Raw genomic sequence first — 17,026 nt, forward strand, 5'->3', positions numbered from 1 at the left:
GGAGGGTTGGGGGAGGGGTAGAGGTCAACCAAAGGACTTATATGCATGCATATAAGCATAACCAATGGACAGAGACACAAGGGGGTGAGGGCATGTGCTGGGGGGGGGCGGTAATGGGGTATTGCACAGACATATTAATACCTTTATCAATAAAGAAAAAATAAAACTAAAAAACCTTGCAGGAAAAAAAATACATTTATTCACTTTTCTGGCCCAGTGTATTTCATTCAGGGTCAATATTTATCATGCACTAGGCACTAGTTTCCACAGATGAGATAACTGAGGCCAGTTACTTTCCAAAATGAGACATGAGAATTCATGAAGCATCAAGTCTTATTTTCAATCCGCTCACACTATCTGCCTTTTTCCTTTTCCTTTTCTCTTCTTAATGTTTATCTTTTATTGTGTTACCACTTGACCAAAGTAGGAGAGAGAAATCATAACTTCCCAGTATCCAAGATGCTGCTACCAGACGATGAGGGGATGAGAGAGACGAGTTGTGTGGTGCCTCGGTGGGGAGTAACGAAATGAGCTCATGCCCCTGGGGCATCTGTCACAGGCACATACCCATGCTTCACTCCCCCATCTTTACAGCTCCCTACACTTTCCTGTGCCTCCCCAGCAACCTACATTGTGAAACGTCTGGGTAGATGATGGGTGTCTTCTGACCACTAACTTGTACTTTCCCTTTGACAAGACACCCTGTTAAAAGGGGAGTCATAAGATTTTAAAGCTGAAAGGGACATCAGAGGACTTAAAAGCTCAGTTCCCAGAGACATCCAGGACCTCGCTCAGGTCACTAATAGTGACAAAGCCAACAGAGTGGCACTGCCTGGACCTATCTGGATGCCTCTTGCCTTCCAGGTCAGCGCTCTTCCCACCAAATCCTGTCCTTTTGGGGGTCGGGAATCAGCCCCACTGCACTGTGCTCAGGACAGCAATGCAGACCTATGGTGGGGAAAGCGCTAGTCCCAGGGTTGGACCGACTTTGGTAAAATGCCGACATCTGACTTACGAGCTGAGATCTTGGGCTAGTTACTAACTCAGTGCCTCAGCTTCTTCCTTTATAGACTGTGAGTAATAACATTTACCTCTTGTTATTGTAAAGATTGTGTGAAATAACATTTTTAGAAATCCTCACCTGAGGATATGTTTAGAGAGAGAGAGACAGAGACAGAAAGAAAGAGAGAGATAAACATTGATGTGAGATGGAAACATGTATGGGATCGAACCAGAAATGTAGGCATGTGCCCTGTCTGGGAATCAAACCAGCAACCTTTTGGGGTACAAGATGATGCTACAAAGAACTGAGCCACCGGCCAGGGCTGAAATAACACATGTAACTCACCAGCAGCAAGTGTGGAAGGCAGGAGAGCCTGGTCCTCCTTTCCTCTCTAGAATTAGAGTTTTGGGGTTGACATTTTTCCCTCCTATCACTATTACTCACCATACCTAACACTTCCTTTTAATTGTTTTAATGTGAAGTAAGTAATTATCAAATAATACCAGGCAAAACAAGAATAGCCAATACTTTTATACCCATTTACTCCCACATTTAATCTAGATTTGACTAGACTGGTGGGTCTGAATTCGAGGTGATTTTTCCACCCAGAGAATAACTGTCAATTATCTAGAGAAATTTTTTATTGTCACACAGGTGGGGGACAGTTACTACTGATATCTAGCGGAGAAGCCAGGGATGCTACTAAACATCCTACAGTGCACAGGACAGAGCCCCACAATAAAAATTATCTGGTCCCAAATTTCAGTAGTGCCAAGGTTGAGAGAAACCTGGTCTACACTCTGAACTCCAAACCTCCCTCCCCTTTTCCTTAATAATATAAAACATATCCTCGCAGTTTACAAAAGAAAGAAATTGGAAAAGGAAGAAATCAGTTACATATTTATGGGTCTTAAAATAGCTCTTTTTTATATTAAACATGCCTAAAGGATGCTTAAAGGATATAGAGATCATTGAAGCCAGCTTTACCTCTGAAGATACATTAAGAAGTTCATCCAATAGAAGTAAATGGCAATTGCTCCGCACTGCCACTGCACGTGAGCTGGTATACTGATGAACAAGGGTGACACGAAAATGATGCTCGTTGTGTAGATAACCCATTCAGTTCCATTGCTCTGATCCAATAAGTAATTCCTTTTCTGAGGTTAAAAAAAATGAAGAATTACCCCATGTAGAGATCAAGACCTGACATCTTATGGATGAATATATATTTGTAATGAGTCACAAGAGTTTTTCGTTGTTGCAGCTGGGGATTTAGGACCAAGGAGCCAGCTCCTGCCATCCTGGACTGAACTGCGCTCTTGGTTCGAATCATTGTTGGAGGTAGCCCAGCCTCTTCTATTGACCTGGCACCGAGGCAGTCTGATGCCTCTACAAGTTTCTGGGCTTTCCCCATAGAGTCCACTTCATCTTAAGGAAAAATCTGGGGATGGAGGACTGCAGGTTGGCTTTGTAATTCCTTTCTGCCTGTATATAGACATGCATGTGGAATTCCCAGGATACAAAGCAACTCATTCTGCTTCTAAGGAGGTTTGAGACCTGTGCTAAGACTAAATTACCATACCGATTTGGTGTATATTCTATTCTTAAAGGTGTCATGTAGAATAGGCCATTCTCAATAAGAAAATGTGGAGACCAAATCTGTAATTCTCATGTTTGAAAATGACAAGAGATATTATATAATATGCCCAAAATCATTTAACATACAATGGAACAATACAGTCTAACTCTCAGAAATGTGACAATTTACTGAAACTATATACATATAAAAGTACTAGGCAATGTATATGTAAAACAAATGCAAAGCACTATTATCATCATGCAAATACCCATGTGCGGATATGATGTAGAGAGGTACATTTCCATAGAAAATGAGGTATTGTGTAAAAGATATAAAACATAGACAGTAACATGCACAAAAAGTATACTCCAAAAGTGAATAATAAAAGATTGATGACATTTATCAACCCAAGCAAGGACCTACAGGTAATTTACATAATCCTTGTGTCTGATGTGAACTTGGTTCATCCATTTTAAGAAGTAAAGTAGAAAGTAAAAAGTATGATAAAAAGTTCCCCAATTTTATTATAACTTGACATTTTATGCAATAAATAAAGTATTCCTTTTAGAAGAGGAATAAAAAAACAAACACATTTGCAATGGAGTCTTGGCCCAAGTAAGTTCTTTATAAACAGTTACATTCAAAATTAGAAAATTCAAAAATCTAACTTCTATGTCAGCAAAATATTAAGTCGCTATCAGAGAAAACACAGAAAAAGTCATGGGTAGCCAGACAGACCCACATGGACTTGTCATTCTGGACCAACTCGGCTTCAGGTGTGTCAACAGGCACTGTCCAGGGCAGAGAGTGTATTTAACATCCTGTGATTTCTACACCTGGAGAAGTTTATGCTTGGTATTTCCAATCTATACATTTTTCCAGGTATGTGATTTTATTCTGACATTAAAATATTTATTCTGCACATTAAAATATTTACTAAATTAATTTGCATTCTGCATATTAAAATATTTCCAATTTTAGAGATACAAAATGTATTGTGTACCTGTTGGAAAATCTGGACCAGTTCTTTGCAATATCCAAATAAGCTTGATAAAAAAACTAAAATCATACAAACTTTTATAGAATATGAATCCTGAAACAAAAAAATAATGTAAGCACTTACAAGGGTATACATTAAAACAACACAAATTTCTTAATAATTTCCTCTATTACATATTTATTTTGTTATTCTTTTGCTTCATTTCTATGTACTGTCCATATTTGCTTTAAACAGAAAATTACTGTGATGCCAATATAAAGAAGACACATATTCATTTTATAATGTCCTAACACAGGTTCAGAAATTGCCAATGGAATTCCAAAGGAATATGAACCTATGCAAAAAATTATTTTACTCTGGTAAAATGTGCATAATATAAAATTTATCATTTTGAGAGTTTTACATTTTATCTGTACATTTACATTTTAAAATGTACACTTCTGTGGCATTCAGTACATTCACAGTGTTACACACCATCATCACCATCTAGTTCCATAACTTTCTCATCACCCCAAAGGGAAACCCTGTACCCACTAAGCATCACTCCCCTCTCCCTACAATCCCTGGCAGCACAAACGTGCTTTCTTGGACACCAATTTTAAAGTTTTCTATTTTAGCATTCACGCCAGCATCTCATACATGTCAATTTCTTTAAATTAATTTACGAACTCATTTACTGACCCATTTATTTATATTCCCTCTCACTTCACAAAGGACTTTAGGAGAAATTGTTAGCATAGATGAATCCTATAGGCTATTTATAATAATAAAAGTCCTGGTATTTCAAACTTATAATAGGGCTAATATTATTAGGGGAAAAAACACACTTTTTAATAACCTTTCCTTTTAAAAGGTTGAAATATGAAAATAAGTGGAAAAATACCTTGGAGTCTAATATTTCTAAATGATCACTAGTTTCATTGATGATTCCAGTTGAGTTGAAAGCCATACCTGGCTTTATACTGACAACAAGAAAGGTCATAGGCAGGAGACCAAGGCAATAAGATCCTAGGTTCATAATATGGGCTCTAAACCCATAAGCCAACCTACAAAAGAAAATAAGTAAACCATAATTGAGGAATTTCAACAAAAATACTTCCTTAAGATACCATGGAAAAAGTAGTTATGATCTCTCTCAGAAATCTATTTGGTAAATCCACTGAACTTTAGAACCAAGAAGACCTTCGAATTCATTTTTTTTTTCATTTTCAAAAAAGGAATCACAACTTCCCAGTAAGTCACGAGTTACTTAAAAATCTCTCACCAATTAATGGAAGAGCCGCGACATTAGCTCATATCTACTAATTCCAGGAACACACCTCTAATTCCTGGCTCTTCCAGGAACACACCTCTCACTTCATTCATGTCCACTAAGCTTCAGGGCCCAGGAGTGCCTCTCATTGTCTTATATAGTGACTTCCCCTCACCCCAAAATATGTCATTTAATGTAAAAAATAAACATCATCATCATTTTAATACCAAAATATGCCTTCGACACATTTCTTTTTCAAACATAATTATTTAGAAGACTTTTAATAAAATCAATGGAGATATTATTAAAAAAGAAATACTACCTAATACCCACCATTTCATAAGTAAATATTCTTTGCATACAGGATGGTTGAGAAGCTCTATGCGGTTATGGTGTACCATTGTCTGAGAAATAAAAAAAGATCCATAAAAATACAACCATATGAAGCAATCAAGTATAAATTAAGCTTCTTGTTTGCTGGTTTTATAAATTTATCTGATATTACAAAAGTAACAACTGTTTGTTTTAGAAAATTTGAGAAACCAAAGTTCTATCAAGAATATATTTAAGCCGAAACTGGTTTGGCTCAGTGGATAGAACCTCGGCTTGTGGACTGAAGGGTCCCAGGTTTGATTCCGGTCAAGGGCATGTACCTGGGTTGCGGGCACATCCCCAGTGGGAGATGTGCAGGAGGCGGCTGATCGATGTTTCTCACTCTCTATCTCTCTCCCTTCCTCTCTGTAAAAAATCAATAAAATATATTTTAAAAAAAAAAGAATATATTTAACACACACACACACACACACACACACACACATACATACAAGCTAGAGAGAACCATTTTATACAGGTGCAAGTATTTGGTTCAGTTTGTCTATTTCATTTTCTCACTAGTTAAAGAAATCAGCTTTCCAATCTTATACAAATTACAACTGGAAAGGACATTTAAGATAAATAAGCAAAAGCTACACCCTTGGTCTTTTCTTGAAGAAACCCAGGCTTATCTTTCTGGAAGCATGCTAAATAGTAAAGTACACATAACAGTGGTTAAATTAGCCTGTATTTTATAAGTTGTCATGAGTTATTGGAGCTACTAATATCTATCTCAAAATTAATTTTTAATTGTTCAATAAATTCATAGAGGAAGCGACGTTAGCAAGATGATGGGCGAGGAAGCCCCAGAGCCTCCCTCACCCACTGAGACAACAGTGAGTAGCCATGTCCTTTCACACCAGGAGCTCGTCACATACCCATCACCTGCTTCCTGTGCAGTTACCTGAGTCTGAAACCCTGGTTTAGACAGAAGTAGATCAGCCTCACGGCTTTTATTGCCTCATCTGCTAGAAATGGGCAAGAACTCTTTGGACTAAGAACTGGTTTAGAACAAGTCTCTCGGGAAATTTGGGTCCATACTGAGCATGTAGGGCTTGCTCTCTGATTGCATTTACTCTTCCAGAAGGATCTAAGAGCTTCTGAAAGTCAGAGTTTTCCGTGGGGCCAGTGGTCAGCTGAACTTGGAAGCTATGATGGTTAAATATCAAGCCCCACATTTTCCTCTGATTTACACTGGAGCAAACTCTTAAATATATGTGTCTGTATTTATGTGGACAGCCCGTGTTGTCCCTGGTGTATTGGAATCTGGGTTGGGACAGGTTTAACATGACCATGAGGACGAAAGTGATCAAGAGTGTGGAACTTTAAGGAGACCAAATTATAGCAAATGTGGAAAATTATTGCTTTTTTTTACTAAAAATAAAGGTTGGGGCCATATGACAGACAGACATAAAACTATAAATCTGGAATTCTCTCCAGGTCCCTTCCTGAACTGAAATACCAAAACACTGCAGAGGCCATATAGAAATTACCTGGATAATGAAAACACTAGACTTACATTGATGGTTGTGAGAGGCTCATATGTAACATCCTGTGCATTTTTTTTCGTGAATTCTAGTGGACATTGAAGATATCGGAAATTATACTCGATCTATAGGAGATATAATTTTTAAAAGTTTTAGTCTAGTATAGACCCACAACTGTTCTTGAAAAATCACAAACACAAACCTACAATTCTGTTGAAAATTAAATGATTCAAATAAAAGTTGAGTCATCTCATCTGAAAAAAGTAAATTAACTTATTGCATATTTACTTTGAAAAAATAAATATCCTAGGAAGCTGTTATTTGATTGATTTTTAACTCATAATTATTGATTTTTAACTCATAGTCATAGTCACTGACACCCAATTTAATTCTTCAGGCAATACTATACAAGAAAATAGAAGACTAGAAGCAACTCTAAATAATGCTTTTAAAAACAATTAAAATATTAGGGGGAAACTGAGGATCTAAGAGGTAAATTATCTCATAAGTAGGAAATAGAGTAATCTGACAAATGAAGATAATATTTACCACCTTTTGAGATTGGGGAACTCTACTAATATTTTTAATATATTTTAAAGAATTATAATAAAATAAACTTCAAATTGTTATGGTAAAATAAGCTTACATGGTAGTCTCGGCAGGACTTGTCTTCCGTGGAGGGTGTCATGCAGCAATCTAAAAGCACCTTTGGGAGGAAAAGTGGCTAAGATTGGACAGGAGAGTAGAGAGGAGACAGGATTTGATCCCATCTCTAAAACAATACCTGAGACATCCCTTCCCTTCTTTTGCTTCTTGCACCTCCAAGGTAAACTATAACCCATGTCATTCAGGGACGAAGTTTAAAAAATAAAATATTACATTAACCACTGCACATAGAAATAAAAGTGATTCAGTAAAATACCATCCACTTTGAGAAACAAAGTACATTCACTAAAACATAAGAAATCTTCCACTGGTTTTGCCCAAAATTTGGCATCTTTCTGGGCTCTAGAGAATATGTAGATACTTAAGGATTCCTTTGCCCAGTGCCTTGTAGTGATCATTTCTTGTCCCTAATCCGCTTCCAGGGGAGCCCTGGGGTCTGCATTGCTCGAGCCTGATACTGTGTTTGCTTCTGTACCTCGCTTGCTGAGCACTGGGACTGACCCAGTCTTCATCTAGAGCAGCAGGGCCAGGGCAGGGGGATAATGTTACAGGAGAAATTCTGCAGGCCCTCCAAATGCTGCTTTTTTGCTCTTCACAGTTTGGATACAGGCAAATATAGAGAAATATCACTCTGCTACCAGGGGAGCGATTGCACAAGGAGGACAATACATGGCAACTAACACTGGGCATTAGAGCTGAATATACAAAAGGAGGAGGCAGGAGTGAGAGGTGGGAGGGTGCTTGCCCCACCCAAAGGAGCAGCTGCTACACTGGCGCAGCGATTCCTGCCTTGTGTGCAGGGAGGCCCAGTCACCAGATCTTCTCATTTTTACAGGAAGCCAGATAGATATCTAGATCTTTAAGGGGGGGGGGGGGGGCTCCTAGTTTTAAATGTTAGCTACTAATGCAAATTTGAAACAATAACATGCATTCCATTAAAAACAACTAGAGGATTTGTTCAGCCAGCAATCGCCATTAGTAATCTCTGCTCTAGACTTGGATTATTTGAATAAAAAAAATCGGTTGCCCATATTTTCTGTATTCTACATAACAATCGGATTCTTTCATTCAAGTAGGTCCTTCCTAAATATTTGTTGGCTAACTTCCCTTATGCCCTGTGGGAAACTAGAAACTTTTTAAAGATGGAAATTGCTACTATTTAGGTTGTGATTACAACAGTAAATCCTCACATTATATTATATGCCAAGCATATACCCAGAAGGAGTTTTGTTTGGAGAGCTTACTTTCATGCATTCGGGGAGGTATTCTACCATTTCCACGACTGGACATTTGTTGCTTGGAGAATTATGACTAAAAGCCCTAAAACATTCTTCCCATCTGTAAAACAAAATAATTAAAAAAAAACACACGAGTCTTAATTCTTTTGTTCAGCACAACCACCAAGCTACCAGTTGATACTCAAGATTGTATCTTTATGAGAAACCTGAATTGATTCCAATGGAACCAATATTTGAACCAAAATGAATCCATGAATAAGGGTCCTTGTCCATTAATGGGAATTAGAAATGTGCTGGGAGCCGGTCCATCCTTGCTGCTTGACACAGTCGCTGCAGGGAAGAAACATCTGCACAGCATATGTTTCAAGGGACCTGGCGTATATGACATACTGTTCTTAATGTTTGCTCACCTTCTTGGCGCTATGTGTTTTAACCAAGGTCACCTCTCCGAGAAAGGTTGTTTCCCCAGGTAGGGATTTTCCCCTGAAGTTAGGGAGGGGATAAAACCCCTTAACTAAGTGCCAGACGGGTAGTTAATCACTTTAACTACAAACAATCATGCTTAAGCTACATAATCTTTACTCCCTGGAATGGAGATAAGAAACGCCCTAACCTTTGTAATAGAAATTGACAGGATTAAAATCAACTGGTATAAATACAGATGTAACAAGACAATAAAGACAGAACCTGGCTGGAGATCCTGGACAGAACTTGGCTAGAGAACCTCGCTTTGATGATCACCTGAACTCTGCCTCTGTGTCCACACAGAACCGAACCAGAACTTGGCTGGAGTTCCTAGCTGGAGATCCTGGATAGAACCAGGCGAGAGAACCCAACTATGCTGATGAACTGAACACTGCCTCTGTGCCATTCATTCCTCCTTTGCCGACTCCGTCCACACCTTTGGGGACCCCTGGACCTGCTGGGGTTGGACCCCAGCAGAAATGTGGGCAAATTCCAGGATGGTTGTTATCATCGCTTTTCTCTTTCTCTAAATGCCTTCTAGAAAAGGTAGGCTTTTGCCTTCTTTTTTTTCCTGAGATCATAAGTTGGTCATGTTGGGTAGATATTCACACATTCACATACATGGGATAGCAACAAGAATACAGGATATTTAGCATCTAATCCATTTATTCATCATGTATTGAATTAAACTACAAAGTAACATGGGTCAAGTATGTTAACAAGCACGGGTCCTGCCAGAACACTGCAGAGTCTGCCCCTTTCTTCATTTCCATCCAGGTAAACGGGATAAGATACTTACGATACCAAAAAGGAAATAGATCTACAACAGGAAGTAAAGAAGAGCCCATATGTTACCCCCTAGAGCCAATCTATGTCATAGGAGACTAGTTCTAAAAACTACTCAGACAGATTTTCTGTTAACCCTATCAGCAACTCCATCTAGAGCAGTGGTTCTCAACCTGTGGGTCGCGACCCCTTTGGGGGTCGAACGACCCTTTCACAGGGGTCGCCTAAGACCATCGGAAAACACATATTGAATATATAATTACATATTGTTTTTGTGATTAATTACTATGCTTTAATTATGTTCAATTTGTAACAATGAAAATACATCCTGCATATCAGATAATTACATACGATTCATAACAGTAGCAACATTACAGTTATGAAGTAGGAACGAAAATAATTTTATGGTTGGGGGTCACCACCACATGAGGAACTGTATTAAAGGGTCGCGGCATTAGGAAGGTTGAGAACCACTGATCTAGAGCAGTGGTCAGCAAACTGCGGCACACATGCGGCTCTTTGGCCCCTGGAGCGTGGCTCTTCCACAAAATACCGGCTATTCCACAAAATACTGACTTCTGCGCATGGGCCACGAAGTTTCAATTGCACTGTATGTGTGCGCCCGCACGTGGTATTTTGTGGAAGAGCCACGCTCAAGGGGCCAAGGAGCTGCATGTGGCTCGTGAGCTGCGGTTTGCCGACCATGTATCAAGAATATCTGCACAGTCAGTAGAAAACTTCCGGTTGCACACTTGCATTGATGGGTGCTTCAAAAGAATGATCAGCCAGGGATCCTGAGGATGTCCCATGTTCATGATCACAGGCCTTATCTGCCTGGAATATGAGATGGTTCACCTCTGTGTGACTGGGTGACACTGAGCCCTCGTGATTATATAGAAAAACTTCGGCACCAGAAGTGGAACAAACCACCCTCCAACTTCATCATAAAAACTCCTGGGAATCTGGTTCAAAAACCCACCATCACAAAAGGCCATGAGTTAAGGAAGATTCTATTAGATGGCACTAATCACAACAACTTGGAGGATATTTTCAGCAACATCCAGTTTTGGGGATTCTGTTGGAAGGAGAGTGTTGGGGAAGCTCAGATAGGGCAGGGCACAGCCTGCTTGACAGTGACCATGGTGCCAGACACTACATTGCCCGAACCCCCGAGTCTCCCAAGTCAGCCATGAAGGAGGTCCAATCTCCCATGATTTAGAAATGGAAACTGAAGACCAGAGTTCAAACAAAATGTCTGCTGTCACCCAAAGAGTTCATTAAACGTTTTCTGTAAGTGGCCAGTGTTCTCAGTGGTTAGAGCAGAGAGTCTGCAGAGCATATAAGGCCCACAAAATCATTTGGTTTGGCCCTGCCAAGATATTAGCACTGAGTTAATAAATTGTTGGATAATTCTGTATGGCCTGAGAATGATATGATAAATATCCAAATGACCATTAGCAGAGAAAAGGTCCCCCAACCCTGGGATAGAGCCTCAGCTCAAGCACCAAGGAGTCATGGGTTCAATTTCTGATCAAGGGCACGTACCTGTATTGCAGGTTTGATACCCCCAAGCTGGTCAGGGCTCTCATGCAGGAGGCAACCAATCAAAGTATCTCTCTTACATCTATGTTTCTTTCTCTCTTCTCCCCTTCCCTCCCTCCCTTCCACTCTCTCTAAAAATCAATGGAAAAATATCCTTAGGTAAGGATTAACAACAACAACAACAATGTTGACTAACAGCTGAAACTTATTCTCTTTCTGTTTCCTCTCAGGCTGTGAACTATCCCTCATGCCCAGGGACACTCAAGGCCATGGACAGGAAGACAGCACACCTTCTGTTCCTGATGGTCATAAGAACCACCTCCTTCCTCTTGTTGTGAATGGCCAGGTGCAGAAAGGAGGCCTGCTGCCGGTTCAGGAGGATGTCAGCATCGTAGCTCAGGAGGAGGGTGACAGCCTTGCCGTGGCCTTCCCTTGCAGCCAAGTGCAGCGCTGTGTTCTTTTAGAGGAAAAAGAAAGGAAATGCAGTGACAATGGCTCATGTCCCTTGGCTATTTTACTGCCATGTTTCATAGTTGAACTGTTTAAAAGAAATGAGTAACAAAACTAACCATTCAATACCAAAAATACATACAATTTAAAACTGGTGGTCAGAATCCAGCTTCAAAATAACGAGTTTATAGTTCAAGCATGGTGCGTGAGTGAGGAGACGGGGTGGGGAGTGGGGGGAGAGCCGGAGGGGCCGAGTGTGCGTATGTGAATTCCAAGTGGTTGTTTTGCCTTGTTTTTTGCAGTGGAATGACTCCAGGAGGACAGAGGACGAGCTATCACGGTAAGGATGCCGCAATGAACACAGAAGAAATACTTCTGGGAGATTTACCATTTCGTAGAGCAGCGGTTCCCAGATTTGGGGCTTTCACAGGCTTGTAAATTTTTTTTTTTAAAGTCAGAGCTTCTATAAGGCTATCAATCTTTTGTTTTGCTACATAAAGGCATTTTTAGAAAGCAATGACAATTTTCTATCATTTCATGAAAGAATTTAGATCCAATACTTGCCCGCACAAAAAGGAGGAAGAACGTCGAGGTAGAATAAAATATAGTCCTTCAGGTCCAATACACTTGGTTTTAGGAAGACTTACCCCTCGCCTCTTCATTTTTCTCAGTTCACCAGAGTGGTGGAAATTTTATCATCAGTCCACACAGACCCTTGAGCCAGTTACTGCGAGACTGAAGAGGTGTCCTCAACACACACACACACCCCTTAGCATTCTCCATACTCTGTTGCCCTTTCACACGTTCCTCTCTAAGGGTCAGCATAGTAAGAGCCCCATAAAAGGCTATGAACAGGGAAGGAAAGGAACAGGGTGGCTAAGCAGACTTCCTTACAATTTTTGAAGTTTCTTATATTGCCAAGATTTGGGGTGGGAATGAAGAACACAATACGTACCCCATCTTCATCCACCTGATCGGTTGTGCACTTCAAATTAGTGTCAAGAATGACCTTCATGGTCTGAGTGTACCCGCCCAAGGAAGCGTGATGCAAAGCAGTCCAGCCACTGTGGTCACTGTTCAAGAGATAAGAAAAGACGTGTGCATCCCCTTACAGCTGACACGTGGGACGGCATGCCACCCACTGAAAGGTAGGTCTTATCAGACCAAAAGAAAAGCAATCTAAGTTCTAGGAACTCAATATTTATTACATATTTATAACAAATGAGCTCACTTCAAGCCTAATGAATGGTCTTAAATGATCTACCTATACTGTGATTCACACATATTTTTTAATTTAACAGATTAAAATATAAAAGTATATAAACATAATATCAGAAACTTGGGGGCGAGTGAAACTAGAGCTAGCATGTCTGTATCAGATGTATTTTTCCCAAGGCAGTAATGTATTTATACACATTTGAAGTCCTGTTTCTTCTTTCATTGAGCATTGTATAAAAAATCTCCCTGATGGTGGCATTAGTCTTCATGACCACTAGTTATTACTATTACTAATGATAATATCATCATGACTATAAGATACTTAACTTTTACTAAGTATTCAGGTTCAAAGGGATCTTTTAAAGATGCTTACTTAATCCCTTTGTTGTTTTTTATGTGTTTTTAAACTTATTTTTATTGATTACAGAGAGGAATGGAGAGGGAGAGATAGAAACATCAATGATGAGAAAAAATCATGGATTGGCTGCCTCCTGCACACTTCCCACTGGGGATTGAGTCCACAACCCAGGCATGTGCCCTGACTAGGAATTTAACTGTGACCTCCTGGTTCATAGGTCAACACTCAACCATTGAGCCATGCTGGCTGGGCCTTACTTAATCCCTTTAGAAAATGTTTGTCTGTTCTCACAGAAATTTAGTATTAAATACAATGAAGGCTTGACATTTTTCCAAATTATATATAGAAAAAAAATGTGAGATCCTGACCCAATTTAATTTCAATGCCAGTGAGCAAAGAGCCACTTCGCTATTTCAGTGATGATGTAATTAAGTAACCACTCGCTGGCCTGGCCCACTGGGGTCCCCTCTGCAGGTCACTGCCTGGTGCTCCCGTGGAAGTAGGAAGGAATGAGCAGAGCATGCAGTTCCCAGCTGCATCATGGTGTTGCTGAGATTGACAGTCTGATAAAGAAATGGGGTTTTGAACATTAGCTTAATGAGCTCTTTGCTCATTCACCTGGGTGACATTAGCAGCTAGCTCATCATATGTCTATAAAACTTTTCTGGGGTTTTATTTTCCTTTTACAAAGATGTCATTTAATTATGCTACTTTTTATTATGCATAATTATTTTAATTTGGTTTTGCTCCTTGTGTGAGAGTTAAGTATAATTAAATTCAGGGGTATTTTATATTTCATGTTGTGGTTTAACAGCCACTTTTTATGTGTACCATTCATCAGATGGAATGAAAAGTAGAGTCTTTGCATTTGTATGGGGTGTGCACACATGTACACATACAGTTTTATACCTGCATTAAAAGACAGTAGCATGATGATGAAATAAAATATGAGGAACTGTATTTCAAAGCTCCTGGGAGTTACTATGCACAAAGCCATTTATTCTGTGACCCTGAACTTCAACTCTGTACATCTCAGTATCTTCATTCATCAGTTGGCAATAACATTGACTTCTCTTTCAATATTTCAGAGGTCACAAATGTTTCAAGAAGTAAATTAGATAAAAGTACACAGGGAGATAGAAAGTTAGGTACCATAAATAAAAATAAAATAGAAAAACAGCCTGGAAATGGCTAACTAGTTAAAAAGAACACTATGTAAATATTCTAATCATATACCCTCACCTGAGAAATAAGGCACCTTTTCTCAGAAGAAGTTGGACAACTTTATCATGACCATTTTTTGCAGCCAGGTGGAGAGGAGTCATTCCATGAAGGTCACCTTCATTCAAAAGCCTTGTATCATTCATGTCTCGCAGGAGCCTCTGACAGGTATTGATACGCCCATAACTTGAAAAAATTAGGTTTCATATGTTCAAAGTAAATATCAAACAGAAAGATGACAGGCTCATATGTCACATCAACTGACCCTTACCTGGCTGCAAAATGTAGGGGTGATTGTTTATCTTTGCTTTTGGAATGAATGGACACATTAAAGCCAAGTAGGTTATTTACAGAGGCAGGGACTCCCTGTCTACAAGCGTAATGTAGAGGAGTACACCCATCATTGTCTTCATCCATTACCAGCTCTTTAATGTGTTGCATCTAGGGGAAAAAATTAATATTCTAAACATAACTCTGCTATCATGCTAATTACAGTGTTTTTCAAACTATTCTATAGCATAGTATTTTCCAACAAGGGTCAATATAGATCCCTGAGGACAAAAAATATTAATAACCTGAAGGGTGATAGAGTAAGATAAATGTGGATGACGGTGCATGCTGTGTCCCTCCAGTGCAAATTACTGTGATGTACAAAGGCCCTGGAAATCCTGAGAGTGAGAAATGTACTTAACAGTTTCAACCTAACATTTTCCAAATATATCAGACCACAGACCATCCTCCACACCCTTCCCTTGCCTCTCTCTCACCCCCAAATAACAATTTGAGAACTTAATATTAAAGTGCTCTTTTAGGAGAAAGGGATGAAATATTAAAATGAGGTTTACTTTATCTTTTGTATGAATGTTAAGTTTAAAATGGATGTTCAATGAGCAGCTTAAACCAATCAATAACAAACATTATTATTTAGAATATTCAAATATGTACATTTTTATTCTTCATTAAAGATATTGGCAATGCTGAAAAATATAATGTACTTCAGATACATCTAATAGTCACTCAATAAATATTTGTCAGTAAATATAAATGTGGAGATAATGTTTTCAACATGTCAACAGTCAAGTATAATGAGCAATTTTTCTGAACTGATGAGAGTACTGCTAACCCACACATGAACTTGGCCTTTTTATGATACCCAATTCATAATGGTCAAAAACTGAAGGAAAGATGACTCAATATAGATAGATGTAACTTGGAAAATTCAGTCCCAGTGTAATTTATTATCATCATCATAATCATCACCACTATGTTGTAAATAAATATTAAATACAGAATTTTTATTTTAAAGTAATTTTAAAATTTCAGAATCAGCCTTCATAATAATAAAAATCATAATAAGCAAAATCAGTTTACTCTCTGCCAAACACAACTATTTCTGGGAATTCATACATAAAAGATATATTACCTGCATAAACTCAGGTTGCAAATTGCTTAATCCATAAGGTTGCTGTACAGTCAAATGCAAAAAATTACGTCCAAGATGATCTTTTATGTCTACTTGGGCACCTGAAAAAGTACAATATAAATATAACTTCTGTTCATTTATTTAAATCATGGCCTATGGTATTTTAATTGAACAAAAAAAATGTTTTATTTAAATCTCTTCCAGCCTTGAACTTAAACTAAATATAGTTAAAAATGGGTTTACCTGACTGTGCGGACTGTGTGTAAAAGGGGGAGAGAATATATGATTTATTACATTAATTAATATATGAGGTCTTACCTTTGAAAGCATAAACTACAAAGATGGAGAGATTAAAGATCCAGAAAGACCAGGGGACGATACCCGTTCTTTGTTATCATCACATCAGGTTAGTATCTAAAATGGGGACAGTTATAGTACTTCTATTGCATAAAACTTAGCCATTGAGAGAATGTAGATAAAATATTCAGCAAAATGCCTGGGACATGATAACTGCTGTGTAACTATTATCTATGAGTGTTCTAAAATAATCTTTTTTAAGTATTGATCCCTGACTGCACTGAATATTACTCTAGACATGGGAAATATTCAATTTATCTTTGTATTCAAGCATCTGGCCCGATGCCTGGCCCACAGTAAATGTTTAGCCAAAGTGTGTGGCAGTTCTAAAGGCTGGGTCCCTCATGGTACCTTGCGAGAGGAGCAGATTTACAATATTCCAAGATGCAGAAGCCGTGGCTAGTAACAGGGGAGAGCGTCCTTCAGAATCAGTGCTATTAATATCTGCTCCCTAAAATAAGACAAGTCATTCAACAAAAAGCTTACGCACAGACAGGTCAGCTGACATTACAACCTGTAAGTAATACTCATTCATCAGGTTAGAGTGCCCACAATATGGCCAGCACCCAAGCATGTACCTGACTACAAAACTGTTTGAAATTTCCCTAC

At 38.8% G+C, this 17,026-nt stretch overlaps 1 protein-coding gene across 1 annotated transcript in view; it reads right to left on the minus strand.

Annotated features, from left to right (window-relative positions):
* Positions 1–17,026, minus strand: part of TRPA1 (transient receptor potential cation channel subfamily A member 1) — a 47,724-nt gene that overhangs the window by 8,564 nt on the left and 22,134 nt on the right. The window contains exons 9-21 of the mRNA XM_006767358.2: positions 16,769–16,868; positions 16,061–16,161; positions 14,909–15,078; positions 14,659–14,823; positions 12,796–12,913; positions 11,681–11,847; positions 8,604–8,697; positions 7,340–7,399; positions 6,726–6,818; positions 5,168–5,238; positions 4,466–4,628; positions 3,586–3,675; positions 1,991–2,160 (exon numbers count right to left, since the gene is read on the minus strand). Of these exons, the coding sequence (XP_006767421.1) occupies positions 1,991–2,160; positions 3,586–3,675; positions 4,466–4,628; positions 5,168–5,238; positions 6,726–6,818; positions 7,340–7,399; positions 8,604–8,697; positions 11,681–11,847; positions 12,796–12,913; positions 14,659–14,823; positions 14,909–15,078; positions 16,061–16,161; positions 16,769–16,868 (1,562 nt within the window). The remainder of the gene's footprint in view (positions 1–1,990; positions 2,161–3,585; positions 3,676–4,465; positions 4,629–5,167; positions 5,239–6,725; positions 6,819–7,339; positions 7,400–8,603; positions 8,698–11,680; positions 11,848–12,795; positions 12,914–14,658; positions 14,824–14,908; positions 15,079–16,060; positions 16,162–16,768; positions 16,869–17,026) is intronic.

The sequence above is a fragment of the Myotis davidii genome, unplaced genomic scaffold (assembly GCF_000327345.1).
Source record: "Myotis davidii unplaced genomic scaffold, ASM32734v1 scaffold200, whole genome shotgun sequence".
Taxonomy (NCBI): domain Eukaryota; kingdom Metazoa; phylum Chordata; class Mammalia; order Chiroptera; family Vespertilionidae; genus Myotis; species Myotis davidii.